The 22,012-nt window shown below is 42.5% G+C and overlaps 1 protein-coding gene across 1 annotated transcript in view; it reads left to right on the top strand.

Moving 5' to 3' along the window:
- Nucleotides 1-22,012, top strand: part of RAD51AP1 (RAD51 associated protein 1) — an 813,846-nt gene that overhangs the window by 657,100 nt on the left and 134,734 nt on the right. The window contains exon 9 of the mRNA XM_044087560.1: nucleotides 20,179-20,331. Coding sequence (XP_043943495.1) covers nucleotides 20,179-20,331 — 153 coding nt within the window. The remainder of the gene's footprint in view (nucleotides 1-20,178; nucleotides 20,332-22,012) is intronic.

Here is a 22,012-nt window from a genome sequence, read left to right as displayed (position 1 = left end):
GTTCACTAAATGCAGGAGAGTGGTAGCAGCATATATCTCAGGGTGGTGGGGTTCCAGGTGTTCCCGTAATTACATGATTGGCTCCTAACCACACCAACCCAGGGATCTGTTGTTCCAGCACAGAGACTTCTTGCTCTATCTTGCCCTCCAACTAGCGATTCCAATCAAATATTCAAAGATTCAGTTAACTGTGACACAACAGATATAATTCATTGGATGCCACCTGGATCCGAACAGTCAAATAGCCAAACTTCCACGTTACAGAGTATCATCCCCTACATTAAGTAGTTTATTAGGTTGTTCAGCAACCATCCCTTTACTCAGGACTTATTCTCAGACTACTAAGCTTAATGGCTTCCTCGATCACATTGCTTACCCTGGCAAAGATATTCCACGAGAGTCCTTCACTGGATCCTGTCTCTTCAATGGTCCCTGATGTCTTAAGCGCTACATACACAGATTCACCTCACACCAATTTGCAGGAATCACATCTGTTGGTGGTTGACCTCTCCAGTGGTCTCAGCTGACCATATCACATCTGTCTGTGGTTGACCTCTCCTGTGGTCTCCGTGAACCATTCTCCCCTCCACCCCCAATGGTAACTATGGACACTTCCCTTTTTGATAGAAGGGGAATTTTGAAGGGAAGACCATTCAAGGTTCTTGGTTACCCACAGAGGGCAGTCTTCAGATCAGTGTCTTGGAGATGAGAGCAGTCTTCATAGTGCTGCAAGCCTCTCAGGGCTCTCACCCAGAAGGTGTGATCTCCATCCAGACGGATAATATGGCATTAGTCTGATATATCAACAAGCAGGGGAGACGGATCATATCCACTTTCTTGGGAAGCCACGAGGGTGTGGCAGTCGACAATATCTTCCATTGCAACGCACATCCGGAGGACTTCGTATGTTGTAGTGGACAAAGTGAGCAGATCCATTCTTCTTCTTCACGAATGGTCTCTCAGTCAAACAGTGGCAATGTAAATTTTCAGTAACTGCAGTTTTTTTTTTTAGTTTTGTACCTAAACAACAAATGCAGCAGTTATTTTGCCCTAATTCCTCCACAGGATCAGTCATCAAGGAACAATTATAGTCCACAATTGGCCCCTCTGTCTCCTTTATACCTTTCCTCCCATTCCTCTTATGACAAAATTACTTCAAAAAGCCATAAGGTGCAAGGCCATAGTAATCCTCATAGCTCCCTTTAAAGCCCCGGAAAATTTGGTTTCTCTTTCTCTGGCCTCATCTAGTTTATCTGCACTAGGTGTTGGGTCATCATCCAAGTCTTCTGAATCATCCCTCTGGGTAGCCTTACCCAGATCTGAAAACCCTGAGATTAACTGCATGGTTCCTCCAATTCTAACTGTGGCCAGAGATTCCAGGCTTTCGACTCTGGCGGTCCACATTTTATCTGCCTCACAGAAGCCTAATAGTTGGAAGGTTTATCTCAGCAAGTGGAGAAAGTTTACCATATGGGTTTCTTCCAGGGGAATAGTCATTTTTTCAGTCCCTCTACCATCTCTTCTGAACTTGTTATCAGATCTTTTTCAAAAAGGATCTAGCTTCTCAGCAATTAAGGTACAGCTAGCAGCCATCTCCGATATCCATATTTGGCAAAATCAAACTGCTATTGCCAGTTAGGGGTCCAGTTCCCTCTTGAGACATTACCATCATGCGTCAGTCTTTAACTCAAGACCCTTTCAAGCCTGCATCTCATGTAATTAAAAATATCTTTCCTGGAAAACCCTTTTTCTGGTGACTGTTGCTTTCAGAATTGTAAGTATTATCCTGTAAACGTCCATATATATGGTCTTACACAGGAATAGAGTGTTCTTGAGAACAAATCCCAGTTTTCTTCCAAAAGTGGCATCTGAGGTGAATCTCAGGCTATTAATTTTCCATTATTCTTTTATTTTTTCCAGAGTTCTCTAGCAAAGGAGAATATAATCTGTTTTTGCTAGATGTTTGTCGACAATTTAAATTTTATTTGCACTGGACTGAGGATGTGTGAAAATCTGATCAGCTTTATTGCTTTCTCCAAAGCTGAAATTGGTCAAAGCATATGGAAAGTCATGTTATCTAGGTGGCTTTCTGACAGTTTATCGTTTGTGTACAAAAGGCTGGGACTTTCTTTGCCTAATAAACCAAAGGGTCATTCTACAAGGGCAGTAGCTACTTCTGCCTTTATGGGCAAAGTTCCTATTGATGAGATTTGTGCTGACCTTACCATAACACTAGCTCCATAGTATCTTGTTTTCATCTGGTTCAACATTCTTCCCTCTGTCCCCCAACCTAAATTGCTTTCTGTTCACTCCTATTAAACAGTTGGACCTGATCAGGGACCTTGTCCTTAGACAGCCTGGTGGTTGCTATTCATCACATCTTTCCTAGTTCATCTTGTAGGTAAATCTGTGCATACTGGATTTGTCAGATAATGGCTGTTTTTTAGGAGCAGGCAAAGTCAATCTGAGGTAATTTGGGGACATAGGTTCATAGGTTCATACTAGGCTGTCTGCCCTAGGGCATTTATAAGCCTAGCCAGAGTGTGTGTGGCTTTCACCACCCCTTAGGATGAGAATACTATACCCATTAGTTTGCTGTGCCTCTGTCCAGCAGTGATACAGAGATGATTCCCGGGGTAAACCTACGATCTCCCATCCACTTGTCAAGATTTCTCTTGAACAGAGTCAGTGAGGGGCTCTGCCTCACATGGACTGGGATTCTGTTCCATAGTGTAGGGAGTCTCTGGGTGATGAATCTGTCCCTCCAGCACGTCCTATTTATATCCGTGTTGAGGCTTAAGTCTCTTGCTCTCGTGACTCTGGTGGATTTGGATTTTTTGAGGTGGAGCATGTCCATTAATTCCGGGTTGGACATGGCCTTGTATGTCAGGCACAGATCACCTCTGAGCAGACGGTATGCGACTGAATAGAGCTGGAGTTTCTTCAGTCGGGCATCGTATGACATATGTTTGAGCCCCTTTATCCTTTTGGTGAGGAACTTTTGGGGTCTTTCCAACTGCTGCAGGTGTCGGGTAAGGTACATTCCGAATGGGGCGTTGTACTCAATCATTCGTCTGATAAGTGAAGAGTACAGGGGTACAATGACCTCTCCTGATCTGGATGTGAATCCCTTCATGATCAGGTGGGCAATGTAGAAGGTCTTCCTAACCACTTTGGCAATGTGAGTGTCAAAAGAGAGGTTACTGTCAACTTGGGTCCCCAGGTCCCTAATAATGTCTTCCGTGTTTAATGGATTACCACCTATGTGGTAATTAGGGGTTACCTTGTTTTTCCCAAAGGGTATGACTATACATTTTTTGGCATTTAGCTTAAGGCCATGGCTCTGGCACCAGTTATCCATTTCTATGAGACCTTTCTGGAGGATGTCTGTGTCTGATGGAGTGTCAATTATGGTGCCCAGTTTGCAGTCATCTGCAAATTTTGTCAGCCACAATCCCCCTATGTTTGCCTGCAGTTCAGAAAAATAAATGCCGAACAAGATGGGGCCCAGGACTGAGCCCTGTGGGACACCGCTCGTGACCGGCTTAGAGTCTGACATGGCACCAGCAACTCTAACCCTGTGTGTTCTGTCCTTGAGCCAGTTTGCAACCCATCTTGTGACATATGGGTTTACATCTAAGCTGTTGAGATTTTCTATGATGCCCGAGTGGGGTATTGTGTCGAACGCTTTTGCTAGGTCAAGGTAGGCTGTGTGAACTGCCTTACCCTCATCAATGGCCTTAGTGACTGTTTCGAAAAAGTCGACCAAGTTCAAGAGGCAGGATCTGCCCTTGACAAAGCCAAATTGGGTAGGATCCAGTGTCTGTAGGTCCCCAATGTCTTTATTTATGAGTTCCATTATGATCCTCTCCATAGCTTTGCAGACAAGGCTCGTCAAGCTTATGGGGCGGTAATTTCCAGGGTCCGTAGAAGCACCGCCTTTGTGGAGTGGGACCACAGTTGCCGTACGCCATTCTTTGGGTACGTGTCCTGTAGTAAGGCTAAGATTAAACAGCAGCCTTATGTGTGGGTTTAGTTCCTCATTGAGTTCGGTAGCACACAGCCGGGGACACCGTCCGGTCCCATTGATGCTGTGTTTTTGCTTTAGAGAGAGCAGCTCTCACCTGGGCATCTGAGATGTTTGGGAGGCTAGACTCTGGTGGGATAGATATTTCTCCTTTGGGGGAGGGAGGAGAAATTTGCACTGAACCTGTCTGCCAGTATGTTGGCAATGTCTGTGGGTTCAGTGATTTTTTATCATTTTGGACTAATTCTGAGCATATCTGGGAGTTTCCACCCAGGTTTCTAACATAGCTAAAGAAGGCTTTATGATTGTCTTTTGTGTCATTAGCGATTTTTCTCTCAAAGTTGGCCTTGGATGATTTTATGAGTGATCGTAGTTTTTTGCTAGTATTGATCAGAGATGCCTTCCCATTTAGGAATTTTGCTCTGTCATGTAGTAGCTTTCTCCTCTTGTTGTAGAGTTTGTTTATGGCTGGAGTCCACCAGACCGGGCGCCTGCCTTTGGTGGAAAGGGTCTTGATTTTATTAGGGATTGCTTGATCCATACATTCCTGGAGGTGCTCGTAGAAGGCATTTGTAAGGGTTTCAGCAGCGTGGGTTGTGGTTTCCACTGGCTCGGGGCCTTGAAGGATACCACTCCAGTCTTAAGAAGTGTGAAGTTTGCTTTTGAGAAGTTCTTCACTGTGGTCTTTTTTGGCGGGGGTGGGGGCGGGATGTGGATCTCCAGTGAGATTAATTTATGGTCTGATCTCACCAATGAGGGATATACTTCCGGTGTGGAGCATTTTGTCCCCATGTTTGTGATGATCAGGTCTAGTATATTTTCTCCTCTTGTGGGAATGGTGATTAGTTGTTCCATAGCATTTGAGTTTATGAACTCAAGGAACCTTTGGGCTAGGGTGTTGGGGCTTGAGTAATGTTCCCAGTCTATGTTTGGGTAGTTGAAGTCACCCAATATGATGGTGTTTGGAGAGACATTCATACTCTCCAGTGTCTTCAGGAAGGCTGTGTGGGTTTCCTGAGTTTGAGAAGGTGGTCTGTAGCATGTTACAAACTGTAGGGCAGTTTTACCTATGGTTAATTGCACCTGGATGGTCTCCTATGCTTTGTGCGTTGCCACTAACCTGGAGGTGTGGGTATCCTTTATGAATATGGATACTCCCTCCTTTGTGGTTCGGTCCGGATTTTGGGGCCGGAACGCATGATATGAGGTATAACCTGATAGTGCTGGGGTGCTCTCAGGAGCCTTGAACCAGGTTTCAGTCACAGCACAGACATCGATGTTCTCCATACTGAGGAGGGCTTCGAGGGCGTGCATCTTGAGGTTTAGACTTTTGGCATTGAGCAGTACTACCCTTAGTTTTTCTCCATTTTTGTTTTCTAGGGCGGTAGGTTTATCATTTGAGCCTTGCCTAAAAAAGGCACTATGGGGGTGGCAAGAGCCTTTGCCAATATCCGGAAGCCCAGGGGTGACAGGTGCAAGCCGTCCCTTGCGAAGCAGCGTGGCTTGTCAAGCATGTCATCCCAGGCAGACAGACATTGGATCCCCTTAGAATGACACCAGTAATTAAGCCAATTATTAAAGCTGATAATTTTGTCTCTGTATTGTGGCATCATTCTTGGTGAGGGTAGGATACTGCTCAGGGTCAGGGTCATACCGGCCTGGGCTACATAATCTGAGAGCTCCTCTATGTCTCTTTTCATGTAGTCCAGGGAGGTACATCTCAGGTCGTTCACACCGGCATGGACAATGACTGAGTCATACTTGTACTTGCTGTGGAGTGACCTGAGTGCTTGTGTTATGTGGCGGATTCTAGCGCCTGACAGGCAGCTTACTGTGATCTTTTCTTTGTTCAGTCTGGTGAGTGGGACGTCAGTGTGTCTGACTATGGAGTCACCTATAACAAGTGTGTCTGGCATTGTGTTTGGCCTTAAGGGCTGTGACTGTTCAGCACACTGACTTTGAGAACTATGTGTTGCATGTCTTATGTCTTGAGGTGGCAGTTGCTTGGGTGTCTGCTTTGGAGGCCTCTGTAGTTTTGGTAGATTTTTGATCAGTGCCTCCGAGTATGTCTTTGTGTGTTTATGTGTTTGTTTTGCAGTTGTGATAGTTCTATGTGAAACTGGGTTTGTGGTGTGCGTGGTTTCCTTCTCCTCCTGTCTGGTCTTGCCAGTCCTGAGTTGAGAGAGCTCAGCCTCCAGTTTGGGTATATAGTTGCATCTCTCACATGTATTTGTGTTTTGTGGGAGAAGGAGTGGGTTGTCTGTGTACATGAGGCAATTGTAACATTGCCTCAAGATGCCCAGATTCACCAGCTGAACAGGAGAGGACGCTAGCAACTGACCCTTCGACATGCTAGAAAAAGTGAAAAAGTTTGCTGTGTAACTGAGTCAGAAGGGACCTATAGGGAAATGGGTACTCAAGTGGATTCTAGGCTAATGTAGTACTTTGTTTAGTATACAAGTACTTTACCTATATAAAAATGCTTTAGGAGCAAGTGCTGAGCTTTACCTATATAAAAATGCTTTAGGAGCAAGTGCTGAGCTTTTGAGATAGAGAATAGACTGTTTAGATTGCAAGTAGAGAAGTTCTAAGGGAAAAATTGAAAAGCAGACTTTACGGAGCCAGAAATAGTTTAACCTTGTTTAACCGGGCGCTGCCCGATGGTGCTCTATGGGCAACTCCGCTAAATCACGCCGAAGCTAAAGCGGGCTTTATAGCAGGGGTTGAAAAGAGCTAGGAATTGACCCAAAATGGCCAATAGACTACAAGTTTCTGGCTGGAACCACTGCTCTAGGGACAAATAGGCTGCTCAGTGCTCCCCACTCCCACTGGTGAACAAAGAAGCTTCCCTTTATCCAAATAAGGATATGGAATAGCACAGGAACCAAGCCAAAGCCCAGAGATCAGCAAACTCTGAAGACTGGACTATTCTAGTTCAGTAAGGCGGGAAAACAAGATTTTTTTTTTTTTTTTTTTCTTTTTTGCAGAAAACAGAGGAAAAACAGACAGTAAATGCTATAAATGCTTTTAAATGGCTAGCGCACTTGAGTGTGTTAGCCTACATGTAAAATTAAACAACAAATAACTTTTTTAAAAGTGCAAAACAGTTAATCAACACAAAAACAGTTTAAATAGAATGCAGAGCTGTATAAACAGGCGAAAATGTAGTCGCTAAGCAGTAAATAATCAAAAAGCCAGAAAAAAATACTTAAATCAGGAAAGAGTCACTCTTTTGCTCTCTGCTGCTTGTAGAACTCTGCAGGACACCACGAGGAGCTGTGCTGAGTTGAATACAAAAAAGCGCTAAAGCGGGCTTTATTACAGGGGGCTGAAAAGAGCTAGGAATTGACCCAAAATGGCCAATAGACTACACGTTTCTGGCTGGAACCACTCCTCTAGGGACAAACAGGCCGCTCAGTGCTCCCCACTCCCACTGGTGAACAAAAACGCTTCCTTTTATCCAAATAAGGATATGGAATAGCACAGGAACCAAGACAAAGCCCAGAGGAGAGCAAACTCTGAAGACTGGACTATTCTAGTTCAGTAAGGCGGGAAAACAAGATTTTTTTTTTCTGGTTTTTTTTTTCTTTTTTGCAGAAAACAGAAGAAAAACAGACAGTAAATGCTTTTAAACGGCTAGCGCACTTGAGTGTGTTAGCCTATAGGTAAAATTAAGCAACAAATAACTTTTTTAAAAGTGCAAAACAGTTAATCAACACAAAAAACAGTTTAAATAGAATGCAGAGCTGTATGAACAGGCGAAAAAGCAGTCGCTAAGCAGTAAATAATCAAAAAGCCAGAAAAAAATACTTAAATCAGGAAAAAAGTCACTCTTGCTCTCTGCTGCTTGTAGAACTCTGCAGGGCACCACGAGGAGCTGTGGTGAGTTGAATACAAGCGAAAAAGCGCTAAAGCGGGCTTTATTACAGGGGGCTGAAAAGAGCTAGGAATTGACCCAAAATGGCCAATAGACTACAAGTTTCTGGCTGGAACCACTCCTCTAGGGACAAATAGGCCGCTCAGTGCTCCCCACTCCCACTGGTGAACAAAGACGCTTCCTTTTATCCAAATAAGGATATGGAATAGCACAGGAACCAAGACAAAGCCCAGAGATCAGCAAACTCTGAAGACTGGACTATTCTAGTTCAGTAAGGCGGGAAAACAAGATTTTTTTTTTTTTTTTGCAGAAAACAGACAGTAAATGCTATAAATGCTTTTAAGCGCACTTGAGTGTGTTAGCCTACAGGTAAAATTAAGCAACAACTAACTTTTTAAAAGTGCAAAACAGTTAATCAACACAAAAACAGTTTAAATAGAATGCAGAGCTGTATAAACAGGCTAAAATGCAGTCGCTAAGCAGTAAATAATCAAAAGCCAGAAAAAAATACTTAAATCAGTTATAGCAAATACAGTTATAACAAATGCTCTGAAATATACTGTATATTTCCAAAATGTTTGAGAAGGACAGTCAAAACACAAGAAGGTTCAGGCGAAAAAGAAAAAAAAAAGTTTTGTTTTACTTTTTGAAAAGGGAAAAAGGAGGAACAGAAGGCCTTATCAAATGTTCTCTCTGTATTAAGCAGAATGAGCTAATGACACTAGACTGGGAGGTGTGTCACAGTAGGGGCGGACAACTGCAAAGCCACCAAGTATAAGAGCAAGACACCAACAGGGAGGTAGGGTGGGACAAAATAGCCTACAGACAGCAAGCACTAGAGAGACAAATGAAAGTTTTTAAACAGATAAGGATTTGTGAAGATACTGAATAGACAAAGTGCTTTATATATATGAAATTGTAAAAACAGTAATCTGTAAAAATAATCAAAAAAATCAAGATACTTATATTTTGTAGCTCAGTTGCAGTCAACAACCTCTCTAGTCTGCACTGTGTGCAAAAGACAGAAACTTTTTTTTTTTTTTTTACAAGAATACAAAAGAACCAGCCCCCACTAGCCAAGAGATAATTACACAGAGGAGATGTTTCAGTTTACACAATAGCCTACAGACAGCAAGCACTAGAGAGACAAATGAAAGTTTTTAAACAGATAAGGATTTGTGAAGATACTGAATAGACAAAGTGCTTTATATATATTAAATTGTAAAAACAGTAATCTGTAAAAATAATCAAAAAAATCAAGATACTTATATTTTGTAGCTCAGTTGCAGTCAACAACCTCTCTAGTCTGCACTGTGTGCAAAAGACAGAAACTTCTTTTTTTTTTTTTTTACAAGAACACAAAAGAACCAGCCCCCACTAGCCAAGAGATAATTACACAGAGGAGATGTTTCAGTTTACACAATAGCCTACAGACAGCAAGCACTAGAGAGACAAATCAAAGTTTTTAAACAGATAAGGATTTCTGAAGATACTGAATAGACAAAGTGCTTTATATATATTAAATTGTAAAAACAGTAATCTGTAAAAATAATCAAAAAAATCAAGATACTTATATTTTGTAGCTCAGTTGCAGTCAACAACCTCAGAGTCCCCAGATCCTAAGCTTCTGGAAAGCACCAAGGTCAGATTTGATAACCCAAAGGTTGAACCAGACAAAAAACATGACAACAAAGATGTATTGTTATGGTAAGTACATAACTTTCACTTATGGCAAGTTTACTTACACAACTGGACTATGTTCATCAGGCAGTAGCCTTAGCTATATGGGTAGATTGCCCCAGCTTACTGCATTTGGGAAGTAGTACAGGAATGCCTTGTGCAAGTATATATAGAGGACCAAGTTGCTGCTTCTAGAATACTTCTAGACTCCAACCCTTTCCAAAAAGTCATAGATGAAGCCAAGACCCTGGTAGAGTGTGTTTTGACCCTACCTAAAATAGTGTTGTTGTGGTAAGTATAACAACCATTTGGAAATAGTATGTTGACACAGGTTGTCCCTTCTTCTGAACTTCACAAGAAAAGAAAGAGTTACTCAAAAACCTAAGAGATTTAGTTTTGTCAAAATAATACTAGAGCTGTTTGTGAACTTTCAAGGTATGGAATATCATTTCTCCCTCATTTTTAGATTCAGGAAAGAAAACAGGAAGATGGATATTCTGGCTAAAAGAAACTCTGATACCACTTTAGGCATAAAAGATGGATTAGTTCTCGAAGAAACCTTATCTCTGTGGAAAATGAGATAGGGTTAACTCACCATAAGAGCTGCAACTCAGTTACTCTTCTTGCAAAGCTCAGAATAATCAGTGAAGCAATTTTCTATGTTAAGAACTTCAAGTCAGCCAGATTAGCTGGATAAAATGGAGCAAGTGTTAGTTCTCTAACACAAGATAAAGATCCCAGGGAGGGGACAGTAATTTTCTTGGAGGCCTATTGCACAAACGTTATTTCAAAAATATTTTGACATGAAAATGCACTGAAAGAGGAAGATCCATGGACAGGCTGTAATGGCCAATAAATGAACCTTGATAGAGGAGTAAGAAAGGCCATAGGATAGTATCTCACACAAAACTGTAAAACCAGCGAAACAGTAGCCCTGAATAAGTGCTGGTTATGTAGTTGTCAGAAACTAGAAAACCTTTCCTGTTTGGTAATATATGAATTTCTAGTAGCAAGCTTTCTTGCTTCCATTGGTACCTGTTGCACATCTGCAGTAAACAGGTGCCTAAATGGAATTAAAACCCTATCGTCCAGGCAGTCAGTTGAAGTTGACTGGGGTCTGGGTGAGTAGGCTCATTCTTTGATCCTGGCCAGAATGGAATCACCACAATTATTCTGGAGTATTCCTTCAGCGTCTTCAAAAGCACCCTGGATATCTGTGGAAGGGGTGGAAAAGCATACAGGAAAATTCTTGTCCACAGAAAGGAAAAGGTATCTGTCTTCCAGGCCTTCTTGCATGGACTCATAGAGCAAAATCTGGCTAGCTGATAAAGCCCCAGAGAGGAGACAAATATATCTACTTGGAGAACTCTCCACAGATGGATCAAATCTTCATAGATCCCCTGATCTAGTTTCCATTCATGAGGGTCTTCCCCTTTCCTGCTCAACTTGTCTACAGTACAGTTTTGCCCTGACTTGTATGTAGGATGCCTGTCGAGTGAGATAGTGCTGGGAAACTATATCCCAAGCTACCATGGCTAGTCTACAAAGTGGGTATGACTTGATCACCCTTGCTTGTTGATGTACCACATGACTGGTATTGTCTTTAACAACTTGAAGACGTCAAGTGAACCAAAGATGACTCTTGAGAGTTCAGTGCCTTAATCAAGGCAAGCATTTCTTTTGTTTTTATGTGCTTGCATCTCTCCTTGATATCCCACACACACTTGCACTTTTATGGCTCCTGAAACTGCTCCCCAAGTAAAGCCTGAGGAGTCTGTGGTGACTGACTTTTTTGGAGCAGAGAGGGAAAATGGGAGACCTGTGTTTAGGGTCATTTACTGTTTCCACCAACTGATTTCTCTTCTGACAAATCTCAGCAGTGGGATTTAAAAATACAAAGGATGTTGATGCTGGATCAAAAAGAATTCAGATAGCATTGTATCTTTTTTCTTCTAATGAAGTCTTGCCAGGGGTATCACAAGAATCGCAAATGCCATTAGACCCAGAATCCTGAGGTACTCCGTCACAGCGACCGAAGTGAAGTCTGAGTGAAAAACCTTAGAAGTAGATCTATAGATCTTTTTTCACATGGAAGAAAAGCTCTTTGAATTGTCTATCTGACACCCCAAGAACACACGCCTGTGTCAAGAAGTCAAAAAAGACTGGAATGTTCATTTCAAATCCCAGCTTGTGTGAGAGATCTTCATCCAAGTGAGGGATTCCTAACACCTTGAAAAAGACTCTGCAAAGATAAGCAAGTCGTCTAATTATGGAAACTGTGGATACTCTGTAGCCTGTAATGACTTATAACTGGAGCTAGACACTGTGAACACTCTTGGTGCAATGAATAGTGCAAAGAGTAAAGCAGAGAACTGATAAATGTGATCTAGACATACAAAACCTTAAGAATCACTTAATGTCTGGATGAGCAGGGATGTGATGATAATCTTTTTTTAAATCTAGTGTTACCAGGGAACTTTAATGAGAAAGAAGAGGTAATAGGTAAAGTGACAGCATTTTGAAATTGGGCACTATCACATATATGTTTAAGAAAGACAGATCCAAAACTGGTCACCAAGCATCTTCCTTCTTTGGCACTAAAAACATTCTTGAATAAAAACCTTTCACAACCTGGGAAGGAGGAACTGGTTCTATCACTCCCTGAGACAGCATGTGTTCAAGGACTTTGGGAATTAGAGGAGTCTAGTGGATGAGGAATTACCCCCTGGAAAGGAGCGATTTCCTTCCACTAGCATCTGTAACTTTGAGGAATGATCTTCAGAACCCACTTCTCCAAAATGGTCTGTTGCCAAAGAGAAAAGTACAGATTCCGACTTTGCGGAGGATAGAAGGAATGCCAAGGTCCCTTAAACAGTCATGCTGACTTGTTGGAATGCCTTTGGTTTGGGTGGAGTTCCTGAATTCTTTTTGGAACCCCCCCACATTTTGGTTAGACTGTTTGTTTGTTTATTTATTTATTGTTTTAACTGGATGAAGGCTTAAGAACTTTATACATTCTATCTGCATTTTTTGGTCAGAAAGCTGACCGTTGGGAAAATTGCAGGCAGACTCCCACTCATCTCCAATGCTGACAGAACTAGAGGGATGGGTGAAGGTTTTGGAAATTCTGTCTGTAGCAGCTCATAGTATTGTGTCAAGGACTGAGAAACCTTCATGTTCTCTCACCAAAAAACACTGTAGCATTCTGGGAATTGTCTTAGAGAATCCCCCCCCCCCCCAGGAAGAATCAGATACTGAGCTTTCCTCTGAGTCTAAATCAGAAAACTGAGAAGAAAACCCTGTATATTCAAAATCTTGAGTCTCTTTGGGAAAATAGGCATCCCTCTTTCTTTTACCTGAAACCACCTTTTAAAAGGATCAGTAACCTGAATTAAACCCTGAACCAGACCCAGTAAACCACTCCTGTGTAAAGAAATTTGAGGTGAAGCAGATACATGTTTAGTTTTCTGTTTCTTTTTGACAAGAAAAATGGGGCTATTAGTATTGTGAATAGCAGCAGCAGCTTCCACAGGGATGGGCACAGCATTCTCACTAAACAAGGTATCCTTCCATGTTTCTGCTGTCAGGAACAACAAGAGTGGCCCTCCCTTGCATACTGAGGATTCACCAAAAACCGCAGTTCATAGTAGCTGTAGGTACTACACAAGAGGGATCTGGGATAGAAGATGAGTGGCCTGAAGTACCATTTTTTGCCACAGCAGAGTTACCCACCTGTAGCTGGGCCGAATTGCTAACCTCTTGTGTTGGCAATGACTGTTTACTTAACTTTTTCTTTTTGTGACTGGAAGAAGGCCTGATCATGGGACCTGTCAATTGTTCCATGGTCAAGCTGAAAATTGTGCTTCTTGCCTGGGCAAGATGAGCAGCATAATGTAATGTAAATATGAAGTCTTTAAAATTCACTTTTTTCACAGAAAATGTACTAAAAAGCACCTTTAAACTCTTTGCCAACACCAGAAAGTAAAATAAAAGCAATTTCTCCACAGGAAAATTTTTTTTCAACTACACAAATTTTAAACTGACGGGAAATAAGTGCACTTCTTTTTAAAAGTACAGGTAAGTCTCGTAATGCTATGTTAAAACACAAACTTCTAGCTTAAAAATAACTTTCCTAAGCAGGAAAGTACAGTAAAAATGAGAGTTATGTGCTCACCATAACGATAGCTCTATATTGTCTGTTTCTGTACTCTCAACTTATGGGATATTCCAGAGCACAGCCAAAGCAAAAGAGGTTCTTGATCTGGATTGTATGTCCAATTTATAATGTAAAATGAAATTATGGACCTTGGACCAGGTAGCGGTTGCTCAGATGTCATCAAGAGGTACTCTGGAAAAAGAAGGCTGTCGATGAAGCTACAGATCTTGTAGAATGAGATTTTGGAGGTATAGGCAGTGATAAACCCATTTCTTTGTAAACATAGGATATACATTCAGACGGGTCCCCTTCATATAAACGAAATCCCACTTACCCGACTTTCATAACATTGAGCCAAGAACACCGAAAGTCCACAACACCGACCATTCCGAACACTGACGTGTAACTAAAGGTAAGTAACTGCTTGGCAGCATGTTGACCTTTGCCCCTGACCTCCACAATAGTGCAATCTCAGAGTTAGTATATTTAGTTAGGGGGTGTGGGTATGTTTTCTTTGCTTCTGTTTCAGTTTGTTTGTCGGTTGGCCAATGGGTTACTTACATTTAGTTAAACATCGGTGTACCGAGTGGTTGGTGTTGTGGACTTTCAACCATTGGTAGAACTTGAGTACCATTGCTGGTACTTCTTTCTGTCTATTACCTTTAGGTATTCTAATTACCATTGCTGGTATTTTTTCTATAATCTCTTTCTTTCTTTCTATAGTTTTAAAAAAAAATCCTTGATTCTGCCTTATCTCCTGTGTGTGTTATTTTTATTTACTTACAATTGCCGATCAAAAGCAAACTTCTCCTGCAAAGTCCAGTAATGGCACCTTAGGATTTAAAAGGTGCCAGAAATGTGAAGACAAGATGCCTAATTCGGGCAATCATTCTTTATGTGTATATTGTTTGGAGAAAATACACCTACAAGAGGACTGTTCAGTCTGTCGCAAGTTCTCTACATGAACCCTGACGGAAAGAAAGAACAAGTTAATTTTAAAAGGACTTCTTAGAACTAACTTTGATGAGGCCTTATCTGAGCCTAGACCTGAATCCTCTGGTTTGAGGAAAAGGCCTTCTTCGGTTCCAAGGTCTTCCGGAACCGACAAAGAAGTTACTTAAGTCATCATTGGTACAGAACAGTTCCTTGGCACGGGAGGATTTGTCTGCTTCGAGACCCAAGCACCCCTCTGAACTGAAAACAATTTATGCTTTGGCACCAACAGATTCCTTGGAACCAAAGCTACCACAACTACCATGAACCAAATACTCTCCGTCCACTGATCCATTCAGAGATATGCCACCCAGTCCATTTTTGGAAGCGTGACCCCCTAGATCTCCCTACTCATCTTCCATTCAATCTACGAAGCGTCTGTCTGAGGCCGACATATTGAGACTGGTGGATCAGCTCCTTACAGCTAAGGGATTATCCTCAGTTCCTAGCCGCACTGGCCTTGGAACTAGCCGAGCTATAACTCCGTATCCTCCTCCTCCAACTCCAATCAAGACCCTGAAGTCCAAGTTTCCAACTCCTCCAGTGTCAAGTGCTTTGGTTCCGGTAGCTTCCTTGTCTCCTTCAGTACCAGAGGTCTCCCGAGGTTGTGATTCTCTGGTCGAGTCTGAGGGGCTTGGATCGATTTCTTTTCACTCGGAACTGTCCATGTCCCCTCAGCACCTTGGCCTTTGTATTATTGACGCAGGCTTCTGTTTCATTTCTGGGCTCCCATCCTTCTATTGGGGGTGGGGGCAGCCTTTAGGATAATGGAGAAGGCATTGTCCATTGGGGACTCTCAGTCTTTGCCTTCCCTGTCGGGAGAGATTTCTACCTCCTATAGACCTGAGCTACCATCAGTCTCAACCCCAGGACAGAGGGCACAAAAGTTTCAGGTGACTCCCACTTTAGTGTTCTCCTCTTCGGACACTTCCCCGGATCATCCTCGAGGAAGTCCCTACGAAGAAGAAGTGCAAGAGGAAGCACCTGGACTCCCCAGAAGAGTCCTTCACAGAAGATACTGATTTTGATGAAGGGGAAGATTCCCCCAGGTCACTCCCTGATGAGGTTTCCTTCGGGGACATCCTAGAAATCTTGAAACAGAGGAGGTTGCTGGTCCTCCATTCAACTTCCTCGAAGAAATCCGTATACCTGGAGGCTTTTCATGCCCAGCCCACTACTACTTGGATCTCTGCCTGCTGATGATCTTATTAAACTAATCACTCAGCGGGGGTGGAAGATGCCCGACTCTATAGAGCCAATCTCCAAGACACCTGACCGGATATTGTCAGCATCTAAAGATGAACCACATTGGTCTAAAGGGATTCCTGTCGACTCCATGGTAATAGTGGCCGCCACCAAAAAGAAACTCGCTGAAGAGAGTCTGACTATCCATCCTCCTAACAAGGAGTCTAAGATGTTGGATAGATTTGGGAAGCGTGTTTATGCTTCAACGACCTTCGCTCTAAGGTCCTTGAATTATATGGCACACTTTACCAGATTGCAGAGAGATTTGATTAAAGAACTTTCAAATGCTCTCTCAGGAGCTGTGGCTGAAGAGGTCTGTGACAAAGTTTCCTCTCAGCTTGCAACCCTTGATGCTATCTCCAACTCGTCCATAAGGCTCATTGCCCATGCAGCTGAAGGGATGACTAGGGCTGCAGGTTCAAGCATAGCCATTAGAATGCATTCCTGGATGCACTTGTATTACTTTGCGGAGTTATTTAAAGTCATTCATCAATGCTCCTTATGACGGATCCACCCTTTTTGACCCAAAGGTAAAAGACATCCTAGCCAGATGTGAGAAAGATGGTAAGACCCTATCTGCCATAGGCTTACATTTTTCTGCTTCTCGGAAGCCTTATTCTAGGAACTAAAAAAGTGGGGAGACTATGGTTTTAAAAAATCCAAAGGGCCTTTCCAAGACTCACGAGGCAAAGACTTCCCCTGGGGCGGAGGGGGAACCAATGGAAGACGCTGCCCCAGGGGCAGAAATGGACCGTAGAATCAGGGGACCGGAGAATCTTTCTCTGGAACCTCCTATCAGCATCCCTGAAGGGAGGCCCGATTTCCTCTGGAGGCAGTTGGGGGTAATTATCCCTGCATATACCTGCATGGAAATTGATAACTTTGGACAAATGGGTGCAAGGGATAATATCCAGAGATTACAAAATTCCACTATCTGTGAGCCCCAAACCACATAAAAAAACTCCCAGGTGTTCCACCCAATCAAAGGGAAGCAGCAGTCTTAGAGATGCAAAAACTGCTCAAAAAAAAAAGAGTCATCCAAAAAGTCCCTCCAGACCAAACAGTATCTGGGGGTTACTCAAGATTCTTTTAGTGCCCAAAAAATCAGGAGACTGGAGACCCATTTTGGATCTCGGCCACTTCAACAAGGCATTTCAGCAAACCAAATTCCGGATGCTCTTGGTTCAGTCTATACGTTCATTTTTAAAAAGGCAACAGGATGTGCTACAAGATGCTTATTACCACATAAAAATGGAAAAAAAGCTCCAGGAGGTTTCTGCACTTCTGGCTAGGAGCCATTCATTACCAGTTCAGAGCATTGCCCTTTGGTCTCACCACAGCCCCCAGGGTGTTCACCAGATGCGTGGCAGTGGTCACAGCTCTTCTCAGACTGCAAGGTTTTTGAGTCTTCCCATATTTCAATGACTGGCTCCTCACTTCTACCACCAGGTGTCTTTTAGAACGCGCAAGAGACTACACCATAAATACTTATACGTCTCTAGGTATAGCAATAAATTTTGAAAAGTTCAGCCATCTTAGCAAATGGATTTCATTGGCGTTCATTGAGACACTACTACAGGGATTGCATCCCTACCTCCAGAAAGACCACAATGTATCAGAGTTCAAGTCAGGCAAATTCTTCGGAGCAACAGACTTCCAGCGAAACTTGTTCTTCAAACCTTAGGCTCCATGGTGGCATCAATCACTCTGGTTCCTTTAGCAAGGTTTCATATGTGAATTCTACAGTAGTTACTAGAATCCCAATGGTTTCTGATACATCATCCAATGTCTCATCTAGTTTTGATTACCAGCTGTTGCAAACAGGATCTCAAATGGTGGCTACACTCCGACCAGATCCTCTTGGGTCGACCATTCATTCTCCCCCAGCTCCAAACCATAGTGACCACGGATGCTTCCCAGATATGAGGTTGGGGGGGGGGGTATTATCTGGGAAGGACTGTCCAAGGCAAGTGATCACAATTGTAGGCCAGTTTGCACATCGATGTTCTGGAAATGAGGGCAGTGCTGCTGGAGTTGCAAGCATTTCAAGATGCCATTCCTTCCAGGACAGTAGCGATTCAGACAGACAACATATCTGTAGTCTGGGACATAAACAAACAAGGAGAAACCACATTTTACCCACTTTGTCGAGAAGCACTCAGAGTTTGGCAATGGGCGATTTCTTCCAACCGCTTTCTGATAGAAACGTGCATTCCAGGAAGTTCTAATGTGATGGCAGACAAATTGAGCAGGACTATTCTCATGCCTCACCAGTGGTCTGTGAACCCTGTAGTGGCAAAAAAGATTTTTCACCATTGAGGCCAACCTTGCTACCACCTCTTTGCCTCTTCCCTGAACAACAAGTGCAGAGGTTATTTCACCCTAATTCCTCCTCCGGGGGAGTCATACAGAGACACTCTTCTCCACGACTGACCTCCCGGTCTGTTACATGCCTTTCACTCCTGATTCCGCTCATATCGCAATTCCTAAAAAAAGCCAAAAGGATGGAGAATTCAGTAATCCTCATTGCTCCTTTCTGGCCTCGACAAGTTTGGTTTCCCTTCCTTTGGCCTCATCTGATACAGACGCCATGGATTTTGGATCCAGTTCCAGATCTGCTAGCTCACCCAGGCAGCATGGTTCATCCGAATCTCTAACTTCTCAAGCTTATTGCTTGGCTTCTCCAATTCCCATGATTGCTAGGCATCCTTTCCTTTCTTCTCCTGTCCAATGTATTATTATTGCTCATCACAAGTCTTCTACCAGAAAACTGTATTTAGGCAAATGGGAAAAAAATTACTAGATGGGTCTTGAATAAAGGACTGGATTTTCTAAACACACTTTTCCACTCTGGTTCTTCTGTATCTACATTAAAAGTTTATTTGGCAGCGATTTCAAATTTCCATTCAGGCTGGAATAACTCTCCTCTAATGTCTCACAAGCTTTGCTAGTGAAACCTCCATTTAAAGAACCAGCTCCTCCTTGGGATCTAACTATTGTTCTTCAAGCTCTTACTAAGACCCCCTTTGAACCATCAGCATCTTGTGATTTGAAGTATTTATCTTGGAAGACATTATTTTTGGTGGCTATTAACTTCTGCAAGAAGGATTTCTGAGTTGCAGGCCCTATCATCCAGATCACCCTACCTAATTTTTCATAGATATAGTCGCACTCGGAACATACCCATCCTTCCTACCAAAAGTAGTTTCCGAAACCAACATTAATCAGTCATTACAATTACCATTTTTTCCCCTAATCCTTCTAACAAAGGGGAATATGCCTTTCATTTACTAGATATGTACAGACAACTATGTTTTTGCCTTCACAAAACTAGAGTTCAGAAAATCGGATCAGTTATTCTAACATTTTCTTCCCCTCATATGGGTAATCCAGTTGCTAAGGTTACTTTAGCTAAATGGCTCAGAGAATGCATCACGTTCATTTATCATTCTGAATGACTTTAACTTCCCAAACCAGTTCAAGTCCATTCAGCTAGAGCTGTGGCGACTTCAGCAGTTTTTCATGCCAGAGCTTCTCTAAACAACATCTGTGCTGCAACCACATGGTCTTCTCATCGTACCTTTATCATTCATTACAAATTAGATCAGGTCTTGAGGGGTCGAGCATCCTTTGGCTTTATGGTGCTTAAGAAAATTCTTCCTTGAGACCTCCCAAGACTAAAGTAGCTGGGGATTCTGTTCCACTGTCAAGGACTGGGTGAAGATTGACAACATCAGATAAAGAAGCTATGTCTTGCCATAACGTTCCATCTGTATTGTCGATCTTCACCAGTCTTTGAAATCCAGCACCCACCTTCCCCTATCCTGAGACTCTTAGTAAACCGGATTAGTCCTAAGCTAGTTTCTCATTAAGGGTTCATATATGGCCTCATTCTCTATACTTTCTATAGTTAACCATATTTTGTTTTTCTATATACTATTTATTTGGCAAACTCGATCTGAGGTAATCTCTGTGAGGAGCATTATGGGTAGTGCTTGGCTCAATAGTTTGGTGAGTGAGAGCTGGAAGATGTGGCCGAGTTGGTTATGAGGATTCAGAATTGAACCCACTGTCAAGGATGGGTGAAGACTGACAACACAGATGGAACTTTATGGTAAGACATAACTTCTTTTTACAGGTTTCCTTGTTGCATTGCATGTGTGACGTGTGTTAATTCAATTTTTTTTTTATTTGTTCAAGTGACTCCTACCACTTCAACTCCATTGATTGAAAGAGTAAAGTCAAAGCCACCATTAAGGAAGTCACTGCCCTCATCCCCTGAAACGTTATCAAAGCCACTGGTTACAGCAAGTGCGTCCACTGGTGTGAGGAAGCCTATGTGGACACCTCCAGGTATGTTGTATTTTTAACATGAATAAATTGATGTGTCACACACACTGTTGATTTTTAGGTTTGCAGTAACAAAGATGGATAGTTTATAATCTAATACACTAGTTTTGACATTGAGGACCCTCTTTGGTGGATCCTGTAGTTAGGTTCTTAATTTCCAACAGTCAAAATTCAACACATTTTATCAGAAGTTTCTAAGCTGTGGGATGGATGGATGGCCATGGGAACCTACATCATGAGGTAACATATTAATTACAAAACACACCAATCCTTACACCTCTCAGTTTGTTCTTGCCATTTGCACAATTTAGTTCCTGATCCTTGCTATTGCTGATTGTATTTCTTTAGTTTAAATGCCTTTTTCTTTGATGTTCTTGATGACAATTGAAACTTGCCCAAATCCATTATCAACCTGCTTCAATTGTTTCAAAGGAAGGAAACTCCTTACAGTGGCAGGGTGGTCTTTCTCTTGGCCCAAGTTAGTACACTAGAGTTTTATCCCTGGCAACTTAGTTTGAAGGACTGGCCTGGGCCCTACCCAACTAGAAATAAGAATATATATTTCACACTTTTCCTAGCCTCACAGAGGCAAGGCTTGCCCTGGCTAGCAGGAATTTGGTCTTGTTGTGGGTCCCATACACTAACACTGGGAGAGGTGTGCCCCCATCTGTCAACTTGTGATGAATGCATTCTACGAACATGAGATCTCCATCTAGTAGATAAGTGACTTAAACCTGAGACTGTCTACCCTGATCCTATGGAGCTTTCCTATAGAATCACCTGGTCACTGATTGGTGGAACATATACATTGAGCTTCTTTTTCTTCTTCTTCCTCCTCTTCTTCTTCTTCTACTACAACTACTACTGGGATGTCATGCCCCAAGCCTAGTAGGATCTGTCTGAGTTGAGGGTAGCCACAGGTCCTGGGGCCTATGCACAAAATTTAGAACATTTGTTTAATGCTTAGTAGGATCTTGAGTCACAGTTGTGGTATCTCTACCCTTGGAGACTTTTGATGCCAGTGCTAGGCCCAGCAGAGGACTTATCCCTCTTGCACATTGTCTCATGTATTTTCATAGGTCCTGGTGTTTCTGATATCGACCATATCCATGTTGCTTGCTCGCCTTGTTCATGCCTAACAATAAGCCCTAATTTGGGATTGTTAGAAGGGATTCCTTTCCCCTCAATCTCCCCTGAGGGAATCTGAGAGTTTTGAAGCAGTTGCCTTAAAGACAGCCAAGACCAGTAAGCTCTTCCATTCTGTTTTTCTTTCTGTGGATGGCCTCACTTTTTGGCTGTTCCTTACAGCTCATAAAGTCTAGCGTGTTCTAGTTTTTCCCAGAGAAGGAGTGACTGAACCACTTGGTTATCCCTAATCACCATTTCATGCTAGCATTGAAGGATACTATCTTACAAAGAGTGACTGAACTGCCTGGTCAACGCCTATCCCTTTTGGTGACAGCCTATAAGAATCCTGTTTTGAAAGCCTGGAGACACCTCACTGTGCTCCTGTGGACTCAGATGTGTAAGTGTTGAGCAATGTCACTGAGGTTGTTGCCCACTGAGTAATGAGATCCAGCAATGACTGGTCAGGCAGCTCATTTAGGAATGCTGCTTTTCTGTCTCTTTGAAAAAAGACCCTGTCGGGGGGGGGGGGGTTAGACTTCATATATGATAGGTTTTG

Source organism: Protopterus annectens, chromosome 11.part0 (assembly GCF_019279795.1).
Source record: "Protopterus annectens isolate FY-2018-M chromosome 11.part0, PAN1.0, whole genome shotgun sequence".
Taxonomy (NCBI): Eukaryota; Metazoa; Chordata; order Ceratodontiformes; family Protopteridae; genus Protopterus; species Protopterus annectens.
The sequence above is the reverse complement of the archived record's forward strand: the minus strand, read 5'-3'. Positions and strand labels throughout refer to the sequence as shown.